This window comes from Hyaena hyaena, unplaced genomic scaffold (assembly GCF_003009895.1).
Source record: "Hyaena hyaena isolate Hyena2069 unplaced genomic scaffold, ASM300989v1 scaffold_137, whole genome shotgun sequence".
NCBI classification, from domain to species: Eukaryota; Metazoa; Chordata; class Mammalia; order Carnivora; family Hyaenidae; genus Hyaena; species Hyaena hyaena.
In genome coordinates, this window is record NW_024080769.1 from 3,363,316 (window position 1) to 3,379,271 (window position 15,956).

At 49.1% G+C, this 15,956-nt stretch overlaps 1 protein-coding gene across 1 annotated transcript; it reads right to left on the reverse strand.

The window, feature by feature from the left end:
- Positions 1-2,236: 2,236 nt before the first annotated feature.
- On the reverse strand, positions 2,237-15,401 carry TBC1D21 (TBC1 domain family member 21). Its single transcript, XM_039238212.1, has 11 exons — positions 15,198-15,401; positions 8,560-8,667; positions 8,324-8,427; positions 6,934-7,028; positions 6,284-6,394; positions 6,071-6,171; positions 5,026-5,122; positions 4,574-4,674; positions 3,475-3,591; positions 2,748-2,831; positions 2,237-2,381 (listed from the first exon to the last, which is right to left on the reverse strand). The coding sequence occupies exons 1-11, from the start codon at positions 15,255-15,257 to the stop codon at positions 2,349-2,351; spliced, it is 1,011 nt and encodes a 336-aa protein (XP_039094143.1). The 5' UTR covers positions 15,258-15,401; the 3' UTR covers positions 2,237-2,348.
- Positions 15,402-15,956: the final 555 nt, after the last annotated feature.

Genomic DNA, 15,956 nt, shown 5'->3' on the forward strand with positions numbered 1-15,956 from the left:
ACAGGTTCAAAACCCATCAGCCTAGAGAGTGAGTTCTCGAGAATTTTAGTTTTGGAGTAGATGTCTGGCACCGTGTAGATGTCTCAACCAACAGTCATAGGCCAACTAATGCTGCCCGGCCAAAGGATGCATCAGGAAAACAATCTCCTGTGTCTATGGACTCTCCCCAAGGTCCCTGTTGGTGTGCCTAAATGCCTTTTCTCTGGTTCTTTGGTGAAATGAAAACACAGTTTTGTTCTTGGGGACCGGTATTCCATGCAGGAACCCTTACTTACATACACTGTCTTGGGAACATGAACCCAAGAAGTATGTGAACTTACCCATGTGCCTTCCTGCCCGGCAAGTGCTGGCCCTTCAGCCATGCAGAAAAGACCCTCGTGGGAGGAACAGGGCTGTGCTCTTCAGCAACCCCACCCCCACCCCCGTCCCGCCACCTCCAGAAGACATACAGCAGCCAAGAGACTCAGCACCAGCCATGGATGGGGATTGTCACTTGAGGGGAAGGAGACCAGACATTAATTGGGGACGTAGTGCCTTTTGAGTGACAGTCACTGACAGTGACAGGATGAGAGCAGAAGGGGGCAGCTGGAGAAGAGTGAGGAAGATAGTTTTGCCTCCTCCCAAGGGCCAGGGGCACCGCAAAACCAGTGGATGCTTCCTGCCCATCCATCAACCCCTCTGAAAAGGCGTGGCCCCCGGACAGGGGTGCCTGTGCACATGCATGTGCGCACAGGCACGCAGGTGAACACGCTTGCCGAGCAGGTATGGGGGCACCAGGCCAGCCCCAGACCCTCTGCAGGCTTAGCTCCTTCTGGCCAACCCTCATGTCTGCCTGTTGGGAGCCCTTTCTGAGCTCATAGATTGAGGAAGAACTCCCTTTGAGATTAAGGTGAGTTGCAGGGACTCTTACCGTCAGATGGCGACCGATATCCACCCCCACCCAGTTGTTTCTGCTTGGAGCACTGACCCCCAAGACATCTTTGTTGATCAGTATTCTGAGTGACTTACTCTGGCCTTGAATATGCTGATTGCACCCTGTGAAGGAACCTATTGAGGAACTTCTTCTTTTGTGATTTATGGGAGCACACATTGTGTTTCCTGACAGACCTGTTTTTCTTAACACTTCCCCTTAAGCAGATAAGCTATTGACCCCTGCTCACAAAGAACTAACTTCACCCTTTTTTATGCTAAAAGCATTGTCTTGTATGCTAAAGATACCTTCCTTCCCCATAGGTAAGCATCTAAATCACCTACCTCAATCACTATTGATAAAGGTTATGCAGGAGTCTTCTACAAATCTATGTTCGGGGAAATTCTTACATATCAAAGATATTTGTCATCAGAAATCATTGTCTAAGGCAAATGCCACTTCTGTGCCGTCCCCTAAACACTTTATTATAAAATAAAATTGAGCCCCAGTCAGAGCAGAGATGCCTACTTGGTGACCAGAAAGATTCTAGTGGCTCTCTCATCCCTCCCTCACCGACACCGTCCATCCTTCAGGAAACCCTGGACCAGCTGGAGCCAGCCTCCAGCATCTGCCCTCGGGGCAGAGCAGACAGGGCTGTGGGCTCAGGGCTGTGGCACACTCTGGGGGAGGACACCCAGCGTGAGCTTCCACCCCAGGGAGCACCTGATCCGCCTGGGCCAGGGGTCAGTTCTCTGGAGAAACTGAGTGGGGGTGACGAAAAGAGTTTGGTCTGAGGATGCATTCCAGGCTGAGAAGGGCAGGTGTGGCTGGGAGGCTGTGAAACCAGGGAGGGGGAATGACCTGCTCGCCAGAGACTTGGGCTGTGTCCTTCCTCAGTCAGCCAGGGAGGCCCTGGAAAAACAACTTCGTGTGCGACCACCGCGTTGGGAGGAAGGGGGAACAGGCGGGGCGTGTGGGCAGAGCCGTGTGGTCAGGCCCTCCTCTCTGGCCCTGGTCGTGGGGGTTGAGCAGGCCTACTGGACACGTTCAATTTGTCCTCCACAGGAGGCAAGGAGGTTCTCAAAGTCGTTTACGTCCTTATGACGTAATGACGTTTGCATCCGCATGTGGAACCAGCGTAGCCTTGGAAGGCCCTCAGCTGTGACCCGCAAGGCCTCCCTGGGGGGCCTGCCCTCTCTCTAGCCTCGTGGTGGCCCTTTTCGCCGCCCCCGGGCCTCTCTTCTTATCAGGCACAGACAATCCTCTGTGCCCTCCCGTGTCCCCAGGAGACTCACTGCCCAGCACAAACTGTGACTCCAGAGCCTGTTTCTGCTGTAGTTGTATTACCTACACCCTCACCCTGCTGCCCCGTTGGACTTCATGGCTGATGTACTCCTTCCTTCTGTCCATTGAGGGCATCTGTCCCTTGTGAGTGTCTTCAGAGAAAGAAATCCTTTAAGGGCGGAGGAGCCTGGGGAAGAGGAGGGTTCTGGCAGGTTGAGGCAGACAGACATTGGTCTGTCGCTCTCACTCTTCACATTTGTCCAGCTAGTGACAGTCTACTGAACCTCCGGGAGCTCAGTCCTGTGCCTGACCCACTGGGAGGGACACAGGGAACGAGGGGGTGAGGGCTGTGTCCTCGGGCAACACAGTCTTCTTGGGGAGGCAGGAGATGCAGATGGAAAACCTCAGAGAACAAGGCACAGACTGTCTCTGAGCCGAATATGCCCGCCATGTGCCTGGGCTGGGCTTGGGAAGTCAGAGAAGGTTCCTTGGAGGAAGAGGAGGAGGAAGAGGAGGAGGAGGAGGAAGAAGACAGATAATCAGGGTAACTTACATCTCTCTGGATGAGATCAGCATAAACCAAGCAGGCAGCAGAGATCAGCATATCGGCGTCAAGGTCAATGAGGTTGTTGCAGGCCTGTGCGGGGAGAGGAAGCTGGGACGGACAGAACAGGTCTCTTTGGGCACAGGTGGCTGCCTACCACTTCAAGGGACAAGGCCGCTGCCTGTGGCAGTCACCGGGGCCACCTGATCTCTCCCCAACCAGCCTGGCACAGTGCCCGAAGTGTCACCACCGGAACTTGGTCTTTGGGGGAGATGGTAAATGCAGGTTTCCTGCTGGGCTCAAGGGAGTCCCAGGGTCCCACTGAGTGACTCAGGGATGTCTAAGGAGGGCCTGTTTTATAACTGGGCTGCCACCCTAGAGTTTTTTGAGGTTCAAAAACATCAAACAGCAGACTTCAGCTGCTTTTTTGAAATGCCAGAACACTCTTGGTTCTTTTGCCGCAGGAGGACCCGAGGGCTAAAGGGTTAACTGTGAGGCAGTGAGCCTAGACTTTAAGAGCTGTTCAAGGCCTCAGTTACTTCCTGTGTGAAATCGGGGTACCAGTGATGGTTATGTCCCTCTGCATAAGACTTGTTGTGTGGCTTCAATGGGCTGCTCTGAATAAGTGCCAACAGAGTGCTCGGGACAGCACAATTTCTACGGAGGGGGGGGGGGGGCAAAGGCTGGGACGGCGCAGGGTGCCAGTGGCACGCGGCCCGCGGGTGGGAGGGCTCACCAGGATGATGTCATTGCTGAGCATGCTCTCCTGCAGCACCTGCTCGCGCACCATCTGCAGCATGCTGTAGGCCACCAGCACCTGGAAGTTCCTGCACGGCTTCCCCGTCAGCAGGACCTGCAGCCGGGGAGGGGCAGCCTGGGCCTCGAGGCCTGGCACTGCTGCCTACCCTGGATGGTGGCCCGCCCCTGACTGGGCAACCCGCCCCGGGGACAGCCATTCCTGGGCCTCGCTGCTGACTTGCTCATTCTCATTCTCTCTAGGGTCCTGGGCCTGGTGCAGGCTGCTGCGGGGCTCAGAGGAAAAGCCTTCAGGGAATTCATTGGCTGGAGGGAAGGAAGAGGAGGAGAGAACGAGAAGGAAGGAGGGACAGAGGAAGGGAGAGAGGGAGGCGCAGAGTGGGGATGGGGGGAGGAGACGGGGGCGGGGGGGGTGAGAGAATGACCAGGTGACTATCTGTAGCATTTGAGGGGAGCTTTGGCAAAGCAACGGTTGATGAGAAATCAATGATCCAGGGGTGTCACCAGAGGCCCAGGGGTGGCCATGGACATGGGCATGGAGACTAACAGGCCATGAGGGAGGGAAAAGGCAGGTGGGAGCTGACGTGTGCGGCATCAAATGCCAGGCTGAAGACTGGGCTGGGCAGAGCAGAAGTGGGTGGTGGGTCTGGTCCCAGGGAGGTTCATCTGCCGATGGCCCAAGGACCTGGGATCAAAGAACTGCACCTTTGACTGGACCTTTCGGGGGCCCCTCCTTCTCCAGGAGTGAGGGGCCAGCAGGGAGATAGCACTCGGATGGAGGGGAAGGTGGAGGAAGGGGCAGCTGGGGAAGTGGAGCAGAGGGAGGCCTGCCTGGGCAGGCTAGGCTTCCCCCCTGCATGGGCCAGAGGCCCCGCCCTGACTGCCCTGCCGAAGGTGCTGGTGGGACTGAATGAGCAGATGGACAAGCCGATGCCTTAGCTCCTCCAACAAGGTGGGAGCAGGGTCGCTGGCGCAGTAAGTGCACCTGAGCCAGTAATAAAGGGCAGGCAAGGAAACCGGTTTCCCGCTGCATATGCTGGAGGGGTGGGGCCTAGCACTTCCGTCCAAGGAGACCTCACCTCCCACAGCCTCCAGACATCTTCGAAGGACTTGAAGGCCCGTTGGAAGCAGAGACAGAACCAGGGGAAGAGGGACTGCACGGTCCCGGCACCCTTCCCTCCTGTGCAGGAGAGAAGCGGGGCGTCAGCCGGGAGGCCATGGTCAGGGAACAGAAGGACAGCGTGCATAATAGAGCAAAGGGACCCGGAGGGCAGAGCGCCAATGCGCCAACACACTGGGGAAATAGGAGATGCTTGGCCCTCACTCTTCCAACTGCCTTTGGAGACTGTTTGGGGGTGAAGTTTCAACTGTCCAAATTCCAACCCCATCTAGGTGAACCCTCCTCTCAGGGCCTGGAGAGAAAGCCAAGTGATTGGCTCCCTCCCACCATGCCGGGGACTGGGTCCCGGTGTCCTCTCATGCCTGCCCTGTGGGGGGAGATGTACAGTTGTTGAGGTGGGGGTGCACTCACTTAGGTGCTCAGCAAACACAGGGTCCAAGAAGTCGATCAGGTTGTTGAGCACATCTAGGTTCTTGCCCACTCCGATGTTGATGACACAGCTGTGCTCCTGAGAAAGATGGGAGAAAGATGGGTGGGAGGGAGGGAAAGAGAACCTTTCTCCATGTGGGGGCACCAGAAGAGCCAGCCCTGCTTGACTGCATCTTGGTTCTGGATGCCCTGTGTGTGGCTGGCTCCAGGCTGGGCTCATGTGTCCGGATAAGCGTCTGTATGTGTACATGTGATCTGTGTGTGTACATGTGTATGCACCTGTGTGTGTGTGTGTGTGTGTGTGTGTGTGTGTGCAGGGATGTTTCAGATGTGGCTCACATGCAGTGTGCCCTGTTCTGCCTCTATACCCAAGCTGTGGGTCAGAACCAATGAGGACAAGGAAAGAGCCGGGAGCACATTGTTGCCGGGATGGAGAGAGGGGTGAGGGTAGATTCTGAACAGCCTGTCGCAGATCATAAGGAAAGGTTTTCCAGCAAGGCTGTTCCAGGGACTGGCACCTTCACAAGCCCTCAATGGGATCATTGTGAGGTACGTCTGCAGGGGGGGGGGGGCGGTTACCGAGTCCCCTGCTGTGTCTGAAGCGCAGGGCGTGGGAAGAGAGCATCGAGAGACAAGGCCAAAGATAGTTCTTGAATGCCTGACCAAATTTATTGGATTTTATTCTGGAGGCGATGGGGAGCCATGGAGGATTTGTGGGGACAGAGCCATGTTTGGGGAGGGGGTGGCCAGGAGAAGGCTTCCCTGGGACTGGCCGGTTACATTCTTTCAAGGTTTGGTGAGAGTTAGACCCAGAGCACCCTTCTAGCCCTCTCCTCAACTCCAATGCCTGTAACACACATAGCGCCCTCTGCCCCAAACCTCCCTGGGGTTAGTGTTGCCCATCTGGGCTCCTCTGGGACCCTGAGGGCTGGAGGAAACGGCTGGGGGTGCCAGCACCCGCCTGACCTCAAGGGGTTGTTTGGGGAGTGGTGGGCAGGTCGTCCTGGAACTCAGGCTCAGCCCTCACCGTTTTCTGCAGGAAGAACTGGAAAAGCCAGAAGGTCTCATGGTCATGTTCCACCATCAGCTGGAAAAGCATCACCATCTCGTGGAAGCCCTGCTGATACTCTGGAGGGGGGAGGGGGTGGGCAGTGAGGAGGGGCTGGCTGGGGGCAGGGAAGGGATTGCAGGAAGGACCTGAGAACGGGGGTCTGTGGGGAGGCTCAGGGCTGTGGCCCACCTGCCTGGGTATTGCAGACGTAACTCAGGAGCAGGATTTTTTCCAGTCTCTTCTTGTCGATAAGGACGTTGCCTAGGTGGTCTTTGTCGTAGAGTTTCTGAATGTCATAGGCTAGGTTGCGGAAAAGGGACAGGGAGGTGACACCCGATCGCCTCCAGCAGGGGGTCCATGAATGAGTGCATTCTCCCAAAGGGTAAGACCCAGGGCACCCTAGGGAGGAGGGGGCTGTGAAAAGTACATCGGTCCCTGAGGCTCTACCCCTCATCATACCCTGTGAGCTGTTTGGCAGTGTCCCTACCTCTAAATCTTTGATGAGGCAGGACCCTCTGCCAGGAATGCCCCACCATCCCACTCCGATGGTCCTGTCCAATTAAAACCCAGCCTAATTCAAGGCCCAAGGGGGAGAGATGATGAAGACAAAGCAGCAGGAATAGCACTCACCAGGGGAAAAATGGTGCTAGGCATCTAGGGCCCATCATAGAGATGGTGGATGGACTAACCAAGGTTTAGCTAGCAAAATTCCGGGCCCCTGTGAAGGCAGCTCCTAGGAACCAGGGGAATCATTGGCCCCCAGATATGACTGAGGAAAGGGGCAGGACTGGCTTCAAGCCCACCCCTCTACCCCGCCCTGCCCACCCGACTCTGCTCACCGATGTTATTCCGAGTCTCTATAAAGTTCCGGTGCAGGTTTTCCAGAAGGGGTTGAATCTTTTCATACATCTCACATAAGGCCTCATAGTTCTTCCTGTAAAGACAGAACTGAGGCTGAAAGAGGCAGCCTCCTCCTCCTGGCAAATCAAAGGAACTCTGCGCAACTCTCTCCTGGATGTAGCGCCCCCTACCTGTGATGCCCCTTCTCACCCCAACCGGCGCCTAACCACGCTCTAATGTGCTCCTGGAGGGCAGCCTGGAGGCAGGTTCAATCTTGTGGCTCTGGGCTCCCACGGCTGCTCCTGAATCCTGGCTCCACAAATTAATAACTGGGTGTTTGCAACTAAGGTCAGGCCTTGCGGACATCACTATACCTAAGCCTCAGTTTCCTCCTCTGTAGAATGGGGAGAATACTGGCACCTCTGCCTTGGAATCGGAAGGGTTGGATGAGGCAGTGTCTAGTGTCCATTATTAGCACTGGCTTAGGGATGTAGGGGGCTGAATGGTGGCCTTTCAAACGATATGTCCATGCCTTAGCTGCCGAACCTTGTGAATGTGAACTTATTTGGAAAAGGGCCTTTGCAGGTATAATTAAGGATCTCGAGATGAGATCAATCTCGAATATCCAGATGGACCCTAAATCCAAGGACGAGTGTCCTTCTGAGGACACACAGAAATACACAAAGGTGAGACAGAGAGAAGGCGAGCAGGCCATGTGACATGTGACCACGGAGGCAGAGATTGGAAGAACAGCCGGAGTCACCAGAACCTCAAAGAACCACGGAAGGATTCTCCCCTGAAGGGAACGTGGCACTGCTGGCCTCTTGCTTTGGAGCCTCTGACCTCCGGAACCGAGAGAACACATTCCTGCTGCCTCAAAGCCCCCGGTTTGTGGCGCCTTGTTTCAGCAGCCTCAGGAAACTAATATAGGCTCTTGTCAGGGCCCTCAGGACTCCGGTGTTCCAGGTGGACCCCCAGTTTCCCCTACTGCCCCAGATTATTCTCCACTGCCCCTTGTGCATGAATCTTCAAGTGGATCCTCAGTTTCCCCTACTGCCCCAGATTATTCCCCACTGCCCCTTGTGCAGGAATCTTCAGCTCAGATAGGCACACAGGCTCTAGGGAAGGATGCAATGGGATGGTGGCAGGCCAGAGAAGTTGCTGGAATGAAGCCCATGCAGGACAGTGTGTGGGCTGCTGAATGGAGCTGGGTGGGAATGTGCTGGTGCCCTATGCTCAGGCCATGGGTCAGGAGCACATGGGGGTTTTGTCTCTCAGAATAAGGAATCTGTTTGAGGCAAGAAGACTGAACTTGTCAGGCTCGGGTGGACACTCCCTCCCACCCGCACTGCCATCCATCCTCCCCTGACAGGATCTGGAATGTTCTACCTCCTTGTGCTGTCCACTGCGAGCCGCTCATCCTTTGAGCTCTGCCATGAGTAGTAACCCGTGAGGAACTTCCAGGCTTCTGTCCTCACGAAGGGGTGCAGACCCTGTGGGGTGGGTGACGGGTGAGAGGTCACGGGCCCTCGGGGGTGCCTGCCGAAAGGGCCTCTCCAAACTCCATGCCTGCCCCCTTCCCACCCATGCCCCCCAGTGCCAGGGCAAGGCCTTGGGGTCTGTACCCTTTCCAGGATGTTAACACATATGAAGTCTCGTGACTTGGCCAAGAGACCGTTCTCATCAAAGAAGGCATCCCATTCCGTCTTGTCAATGGGTGGTTTTCTCTTCACCTGGCAAGGACAATCACTTCAGCCCTCTGTTAAGAAACTTTTAAGTGTGCTCTTCTTTCTTTCTTCCTTTCTTTCAGTGTCTTATTTATTTTTGAGAGAGAGTAAGTGGGGAGGGGGCAGAGAAAGGGGGACAAAGGATCTGAAGCGGACTCTGCGCTAACAGCAGGGAGCCGGATGCGGGGCTCAAACTCATGAACCACGAGATCATGACTTGAGCTGAAGTCAGATGCTCAAACGACTGAGCTTTTTCAACGCTATACTCTGGAGTTTTTGAGCCTCTGACTCACTTCTGGAAATCTATCTTGAAGAAATCAGTGCAAAGTTCTACAAAAATGCTGAAAGCACAATAATTTTCACTGCACATTACTTACCAAAATGAGAAACGCATGTGCTCTAAACATTATGGAATAAGGGAATAGTTAAATAAACTACAGTTTATATACTCAATGGAATATTGTGAGGTATAAAAAATGATGTTGATAGGGAGTGAATAATAATCTGGAAAAATTAAAATGTTAACAGAAAAAAGCAGAGTACAAAATTATACTTCAGTATCTATCTTCTATCCTTTCTATGTGCTATTCTTCTTGTATACCTAAGTCATATATTATAAAAGCTACACCTTATATACTCTAATATATAGTGAATTAACATGAATAAGATTCTGGTAGGAAAAAAAACTGAAAAGAAAGTCTCCACCCATACCAAAAATCCCCACTAAAAGCAAGAGTGATTGTCTTTGAGAAATAGGATTCTACATTTTTTTTCCTTTTTCTTGTATTTTTTAACTTTTCTGTAATAATGTGTACTGCTTTGATAATGGAAAAATATAAAATAAGCACAAATTAAACACACCCATGGGCTTCATTTTGCCTTTCCTGGAAGAGTAAAACAATTCCTCATAAGGGATGGTTTCTGGTTTATGTAAGAGATGTGTGCGCTCACTTGTGCGTGCGTGTGTGCGTGCATGTGTGTGTGTGTGTGTGTGTGTGTGTGAGAGAGAGAGAGAGAGAGAGATGGGGGGGAGGTGAGTGTGCTGCATGCAAAGTAATTAAAAATGCTTATAAGGCAGTAATCAGGAGGTAAAAGCTCCTGTCAGGAATCTTCTACTGGAGAGAAGCATATCTTGAAATGCCACATTGCAGACATGAAGGTGTGTGGATGGATAGAGCTTGGCAGGTGACTAGACTTGTCTGATATATACACTCCCAACTTCCTGAATACACCTGACTATGCACATGTGTGACTCAAATTCAAATTTGCAGACGAGTCACCTGAGGATCTTCATAAAATATAGATTCTGACTCAGAAGGTCTGGGGTGGGGCCCAGGGTGATGCATTTCTAACAGGCCCCTGGGAGATTTCTGATGCTTCTGGTCCACTGATCACGAGAGAGAGGCAAGCTATTAGAGATCAGTTTAGCACTGGAAACAAAACCATAAGAGCCCACAGACAAGATTTGGGATAATTTCTACTGATTTTACCTTTGATAGGGATGGATTGAGCATCTTTACTAACTCAAACACGCTCTATTTTCTGAACCAAAATAGGACACATGGGCCCAAGAAGATACCAACCCTCAATGGAGTTGACCTAACCTTTGAGGGTGGGGGGAGTCTGTCCTGATGCCATGTCCCAAGTGCACAGACACGGTTGTCTGAGCAGACCAGAGCCAGGCTTCCATCCCTCTGACTGCCATCGTGTTCTCCAAACCTATGTTCAGTCTCCAACACTCGCATGCCCTGTGGCAGGAAGCAGGAGAGAATAGGCAAAGTTGGGCTGTGTCCTGGGATCCTTAATTATGAAAGGGAATGGATGGACTTTAGCAATGCATTTCCATATGAATCTTAGTCAACTTGTCAATTTCGACAGTAAAGACAGCTGTGATTTTGATGAGAACTGTGCTGAATTTATAGGTCAATTTGGGGAGAACTGATAACAATATTGAGCTTTCTGACCCATGAACATGGTTTACTTCTCCATCTATTTAGATCTTTAATGTCTCTCAGCATTGTTTTGTGATTTCTGGTATAGGCTATTCATATATTTTGTCAGATTTATCCTTAACTATTTTGGTGGGGGAGGATGTTGTTTTAAAAGGTGTCGTTTTTAAACTTCCCACTTCCAACTATTTATTGCTATATATAGAAATACAATGGATTTCTGTATATTGATCTTGTATTCTGCCACCTTATTAGTCCTAGTGGCTTTTGTGGATTCCATGGGATTTATTATAGAGGCCAACAATCAGTGAACTACAACTCCATGGACCAAATCTGGCCTGCAACCAGTTGTTTTTTTTTTAAATAAAGCTTTATTGGCACACAGTTGTGCCCACTCATTTATGTATTATCTGTGGCTGCTTTCTTGCTAAAACAGCAGAGTTAAGTAGTTGCGACAGAGACATATGGCACATAAAAACTAACATACTTACTATCTAGACCTCTGTAAAAAAAGTTTACCAGCCCTGACATAGATGATCATGTTGTCTGTGAATAAAGGCAGGTTAACTTCTTCCTTTCCAGTCTGGATGCCTTCTATTTATTTATTTTTTGTTTTATGCACTGGCTAGAGCCTCCCGTGCCATGGTGAGTGAACATGTTGAGAGTAGACATCTTTGTTTTGTTCCTAATCTTAGAGGAAAAGGATTCAAGCTTTCATAATTCAGTATGATGTTAACTGCCGGCTTTTTTGTAGCTGCCCTTTATCAGATTAAGGAAGCTCCCTTCCATTCCTGGTTCACGGAGAGTGTTTTTCAGGAATGGCTATTGCATTTTTTTTTCAAATGATACTCTGCATCTGTTGAAATGATCATATGGTTTTAGTTTGTTAGTTTGTTAATATGGAAAATTGTATTGAGTGATTTTGAATGTTAAATCAGCCTTGCATCCCTTGGGTAAGCCCACTGGTGATATGTTATCCTTTTATACGTTATTGGATACTGCATGCTAAATTTTATTTACAATCTTTGCATCAATGTTCATGCGAGATATTGATCTATAGTTTTCTTCTCTTGCAATTTCTTTGATTTTGGTACCAGGGTAGTGTTGGGTTCATGGAATGAGCAGGGATGTATTCTCACGTTTAAATTTTTTAGAATAATTTGTATAGAATTGGTATTATTTCTTTCTTCAGTATTTGCTATAACTTACCAGTGAAGCCGTCTAGGCCTAGAGTGTCTTTTGTAGGAAGAATTTTTAACTACAAATGTAATTTTTTTTATCAGAGTGAAGGATAGAGTGAGAAGAAGTTGTTTTATTTTTTACTTTAAAAATTAGAGGGTTATAGGAACAAGGCATTTTCCTTTTAATCCCCTTTAAAAGTAAAAGTAAATAATACAGGAAACAACAAGGAGTTAAGAAAAGCATAAAACGTAAAACATGATAGAAACCCAAAGAAATCAATTATGAAAATAAATGCCTTATATTCTCTGATTAGTTGTAAACATCTACGAAGCATTGATGAGGTGCCAAGCACTGTTCTAAACACTTTATATTTATCATTTAATCTTTGAAACCGCCTATGAGGTAGGTGTGGTCATTGCACCGTTTTACAGATCAGGGAATTGAGGCCAGAAGAGGGTTATTTAGTATATCTGAAGCCATACAGTAAATATTAGGGCTGAGATTTGAGCCCAGAGCTGTTTGGTGCAAGAATCAGGGTGTTTAACCCCAGTGACATGCTCCTAGGGAGAGTAAAAAGCAAAGATTTTCCATTTGAAAAAAAAATACATACATATTCCATTTGAAAAAAAAAAAAAACATACCAGATACAAGCTGATGACAAAAGGCATACCTTAAAATCTAATGTCATATAGAAGGGTTAAAAAATAAATGATGAACAAAGATATGAAAAAAAGGTCAAGTGCAATGAAAAGGTGGCAAAGTAAGTAATATGCACAGAAACCCTAAGAGATATGGCATTAGCACAATGAGGCAGAGATAATTAGAAACGTCACAAGAAGGTATTGGCTGAGTGCTCAGTGGATTTACATTTCTCGACCTCTACCTGCAACAATTAGCCATCTCCCCACTTTGCCATGGCTGAATTTGCTTACAAAAAGTCACTGACTTGTGGGGTGCCTGGGTGGCTCAGTCAGTTGAGTGTCCAACTCCTGATCCCAGGGTTGTGGGATGGAGTGCTGCATAGGTCTCTGTGCTGAGCACAGAGCCTGCTTAAGATTCTCTCTCTCTCTCTCTCTCTCTCTCTCACTCTCTCTCAGGCCTCTCTCCCCTGCTCTCGTTGTCTCTTAAAAAAAAAAGTCACTGACTTCTCCTTCCAGGAAACTCAATTTCCCTATGTCCACTACTTCTGTGAGCAAAACCTAAACAAACTACAGGCCAACCACAAGAACATTCATCTAAGACATTTGCTAGCAAGCCAAGGACAAACACAAGAAGCTTGTTGACCTGCAGAGGCCTAAAGGGAAAATTTCCACATGGAGGTCCCCTCTCTCTCTTTTCTAGTACATTCACACCACCTGTCTATGCCAGAAATCATAGACCATAACCTGTATCTGGGGTCTTTCAAAGTAAGAGAGATTGTCAATTCCATGATCTCTCAAATCCATCTTCATATTCCCATATTCCCCCATTTCTTGCTCCACTTATCTAATAACACCCTGCGCCACCATCTGGGTACAATTACCCGGTGATCCAGGAGGGGAGATACAGGGCCCATGAGGTGCTGGATACCCGTTAGCTCTGCAGTAGCGTTTGCTTTCCTGGTCTCTCAGGAAGAGGGCTGCCAGATGGAGCAGTTGTGGCAATCTCCCACCTTCATGGTATGCTTAAGCAGGTTAAAACTCGCCACCAGCGACCAAGGGGACACCTTGGTCATGTTTCCTCTAGAGAGGGGGGTAGGAAGTAGGAGTCCTAAGTGGCTCGGTTTCTCTTACATCTTCCTCCTGCCAGAGGCCCAGGCTGTAGGCATACATCTTCCCCCTGCCCCTCCCATTCTGCTTCATTGGGTTAAAGATTTTCTGTAACATTCTTACTAAAATAGGAAAGCTACTGGAGGATAAGGCAAACTTTCCAGAAAGGTTTTTGATGCCATGTTGCTCTGAACACCTCTAGGAACAGAGCCCCCAGTGGCCAGTAGGTCACTGGCTACTTACGGTTCCCAGCCTCTTCCACCTGAGTTCCCTTGAGGGACAAGACACACTCTCAGCAGTATGGTGGCTCATCATGTCAGTGGTTCTCACCCAGGGGAGAACAGGGTGGCCCAAGGAGGGAAGGCATATCAAAATTGGGGAGGAGTACGCATATGTGCAACTTGAAAGTTACCTGGGTGATTGTTATCAATCGGGTGTGGGGGTGTATCATCCATATAACATAGTGATGAAATGAATGGTTTAAAACAGTGATTCTCGAAGTTAGTTGCATATCACACTCATCTGGGGTGCTTGTCAAAACACAGATCACTGGACCCCACCTCCAGCATTTTTGGTTCAGATCACCCGGGGATCAAGAGTCTGCATTTCTTACAAGTGCCCCCATTGATGCTAATGCTACAGTTTTGGGCACCACACTTTGAAAATCACTGACGTAGAATATGGGATCCACAGCCTGGCTCTAAACACCAGCTCTGCCACATACCAACTGGGGGCTTTAGGCAAGTTGTTTAGTCTCTGTGCTGGCAAGTTTTTCATAAAATGAAGATAATAGCATCATCTACCTCGTATACGGTTATGGTGAGAATAAGGGACTATAAATAAAGCATTTAGAACCATTGTACATAACAGAGGCTATGTGGCCATTTGTTGTTTTATTATTATCAGTCTATAAGTTCAGAGAAATGGATAGAAATAAAGAAAATCGAAATCAGGACCTGGTAATAATCTGCAACAAAGCAATAACATTTAAAACTCAGGGAGAGACTGATATTACCCTATATATTAAATAACTAGAATTTAAATTAATACTGGAAACAACAACAACAAAAAAGAATATAAAAAAATGAAATAAAACTCAGGGAGATAGGTGTCCATTTTGCATTTCTGCTTTTTTACGTATCATTCTCTGAATCAGTATGATTAATGAAATTCAAGATTGGTTAAGGTCATTATAATCAGTTATTATGATTTTGAAAAATATACTGTGTGGAAAATTTTTATGACTGAGGCTGCCTTTTAATGAATAGATGTATTTTATTAAGTGGACTGGAAACCACCTCCTAACAAAAGCATTACTGCCACCTGGTGGCAGCATACCAAAATTGTTGGCAAAAGCACCAAGAAAATTTATCAGCATCTTCAAGCTTGTACTTGCAAACCTAGAACTCATTAGAGTTAGAATATCACATACAGGGAAAGGTAACTGGCTTAGAGAGAAGGGTGAAATGGAACAAGAGGACCTGTGTGTTCCAGTCCTGTTGTTAGTGCTGATGTCAGATCAAGGTACAACTTACCCCACTCAACCTTCTAGGCCAGCTCAGGGTTCTAGTCCTTCCAACCCAACAGGGGGAAAGTAGCCCTAATGCAAACCAGAAGTTGGGGAGGGAGGGACTTGGAGCTGATGAAGAACACGCACCAGGATGAAGGAGGCTGACCATCTGGCAGAGAGGCTGTTTTCAGGAGAGAGGGTGGTCATGGCCCCTGCTGGCTGTCTTCAAAGCAGCCTTTGACCAGAGCTCACTCGGAGCTCTGACTGATGCTTATTTAGCAGGGCAAGGAGATCTTCCTTTTGTGGGATGAGTTGCATTCCCAGAGGGGACTGGGCCTCTCCTTGACTTCCCACACCTGAACAGAACCAGCCAGCGTGCGTCACAAGGCCCCTGGAACCCTCATCACAATGACCTTGGAACATGGGAGCACTCAGCTTCAGAAGTAAGATACACCCAGAATCCAATGAAGTTGACCAGTCAGCCAAAAATATCGCAGGAGATATGGGATGTGCAGTGGAGGTTGGGGTCAGAGGACATGCAGACCAATGTGCTGGGCAGGTCAAGGAAGTCTTCCTGGGTGAGGTGGGCCAGAAAGCCTTTCTCCCTATCTCTGGCTGTCCTTCCTCTGGGCTCCCTTCCCTTGTTATCCCACAGATCAGTACCCAAACCCAGAATGATAACACCAAGAATCTGAGCTTCAGGTTTCTTGAGTGTCAATTCCAGAGATTCAGAATCAGTGGTCTGGATTGGGGACCTGGGGTACTGTGTTCTGAAAAACTCCCTGGTGACTCAGAGTCAGTATTTGAATGGTAGCTTCTGGGGACAAAGACCAGTTTTTCCTATCTTTATATCCAGAGCACTTAAGACAGGGCCTGCATGACTGAATGAATGATTTAATTGAATGG

Excerpts from the sequence above, each read along its gene's own strand:
- TBC1D21 (XM_039238212.1), bottom strand. The coding sequence starts at position 15,257 with ATGACCACCCTCTCTCCTGAAAACAGCCTCTCTGCCAGATGGTCAGCC. Across the intron at positions 5,123-6,070 it reads AGTTCTTCCTGCAGAAAACG|GAGCACAGCTGTGTCATCAA; the intron begins GTGAGGGCTGAG and ends CATCTTTCTCAG. Across the intron at positions 2,832-3,474 it reads TCAGCAATGACATCATCCTG|GCCTGCAACAACCTCATTGA; the intron begins GTGAGCCCTCCC and ends CTCCCCGCACAG.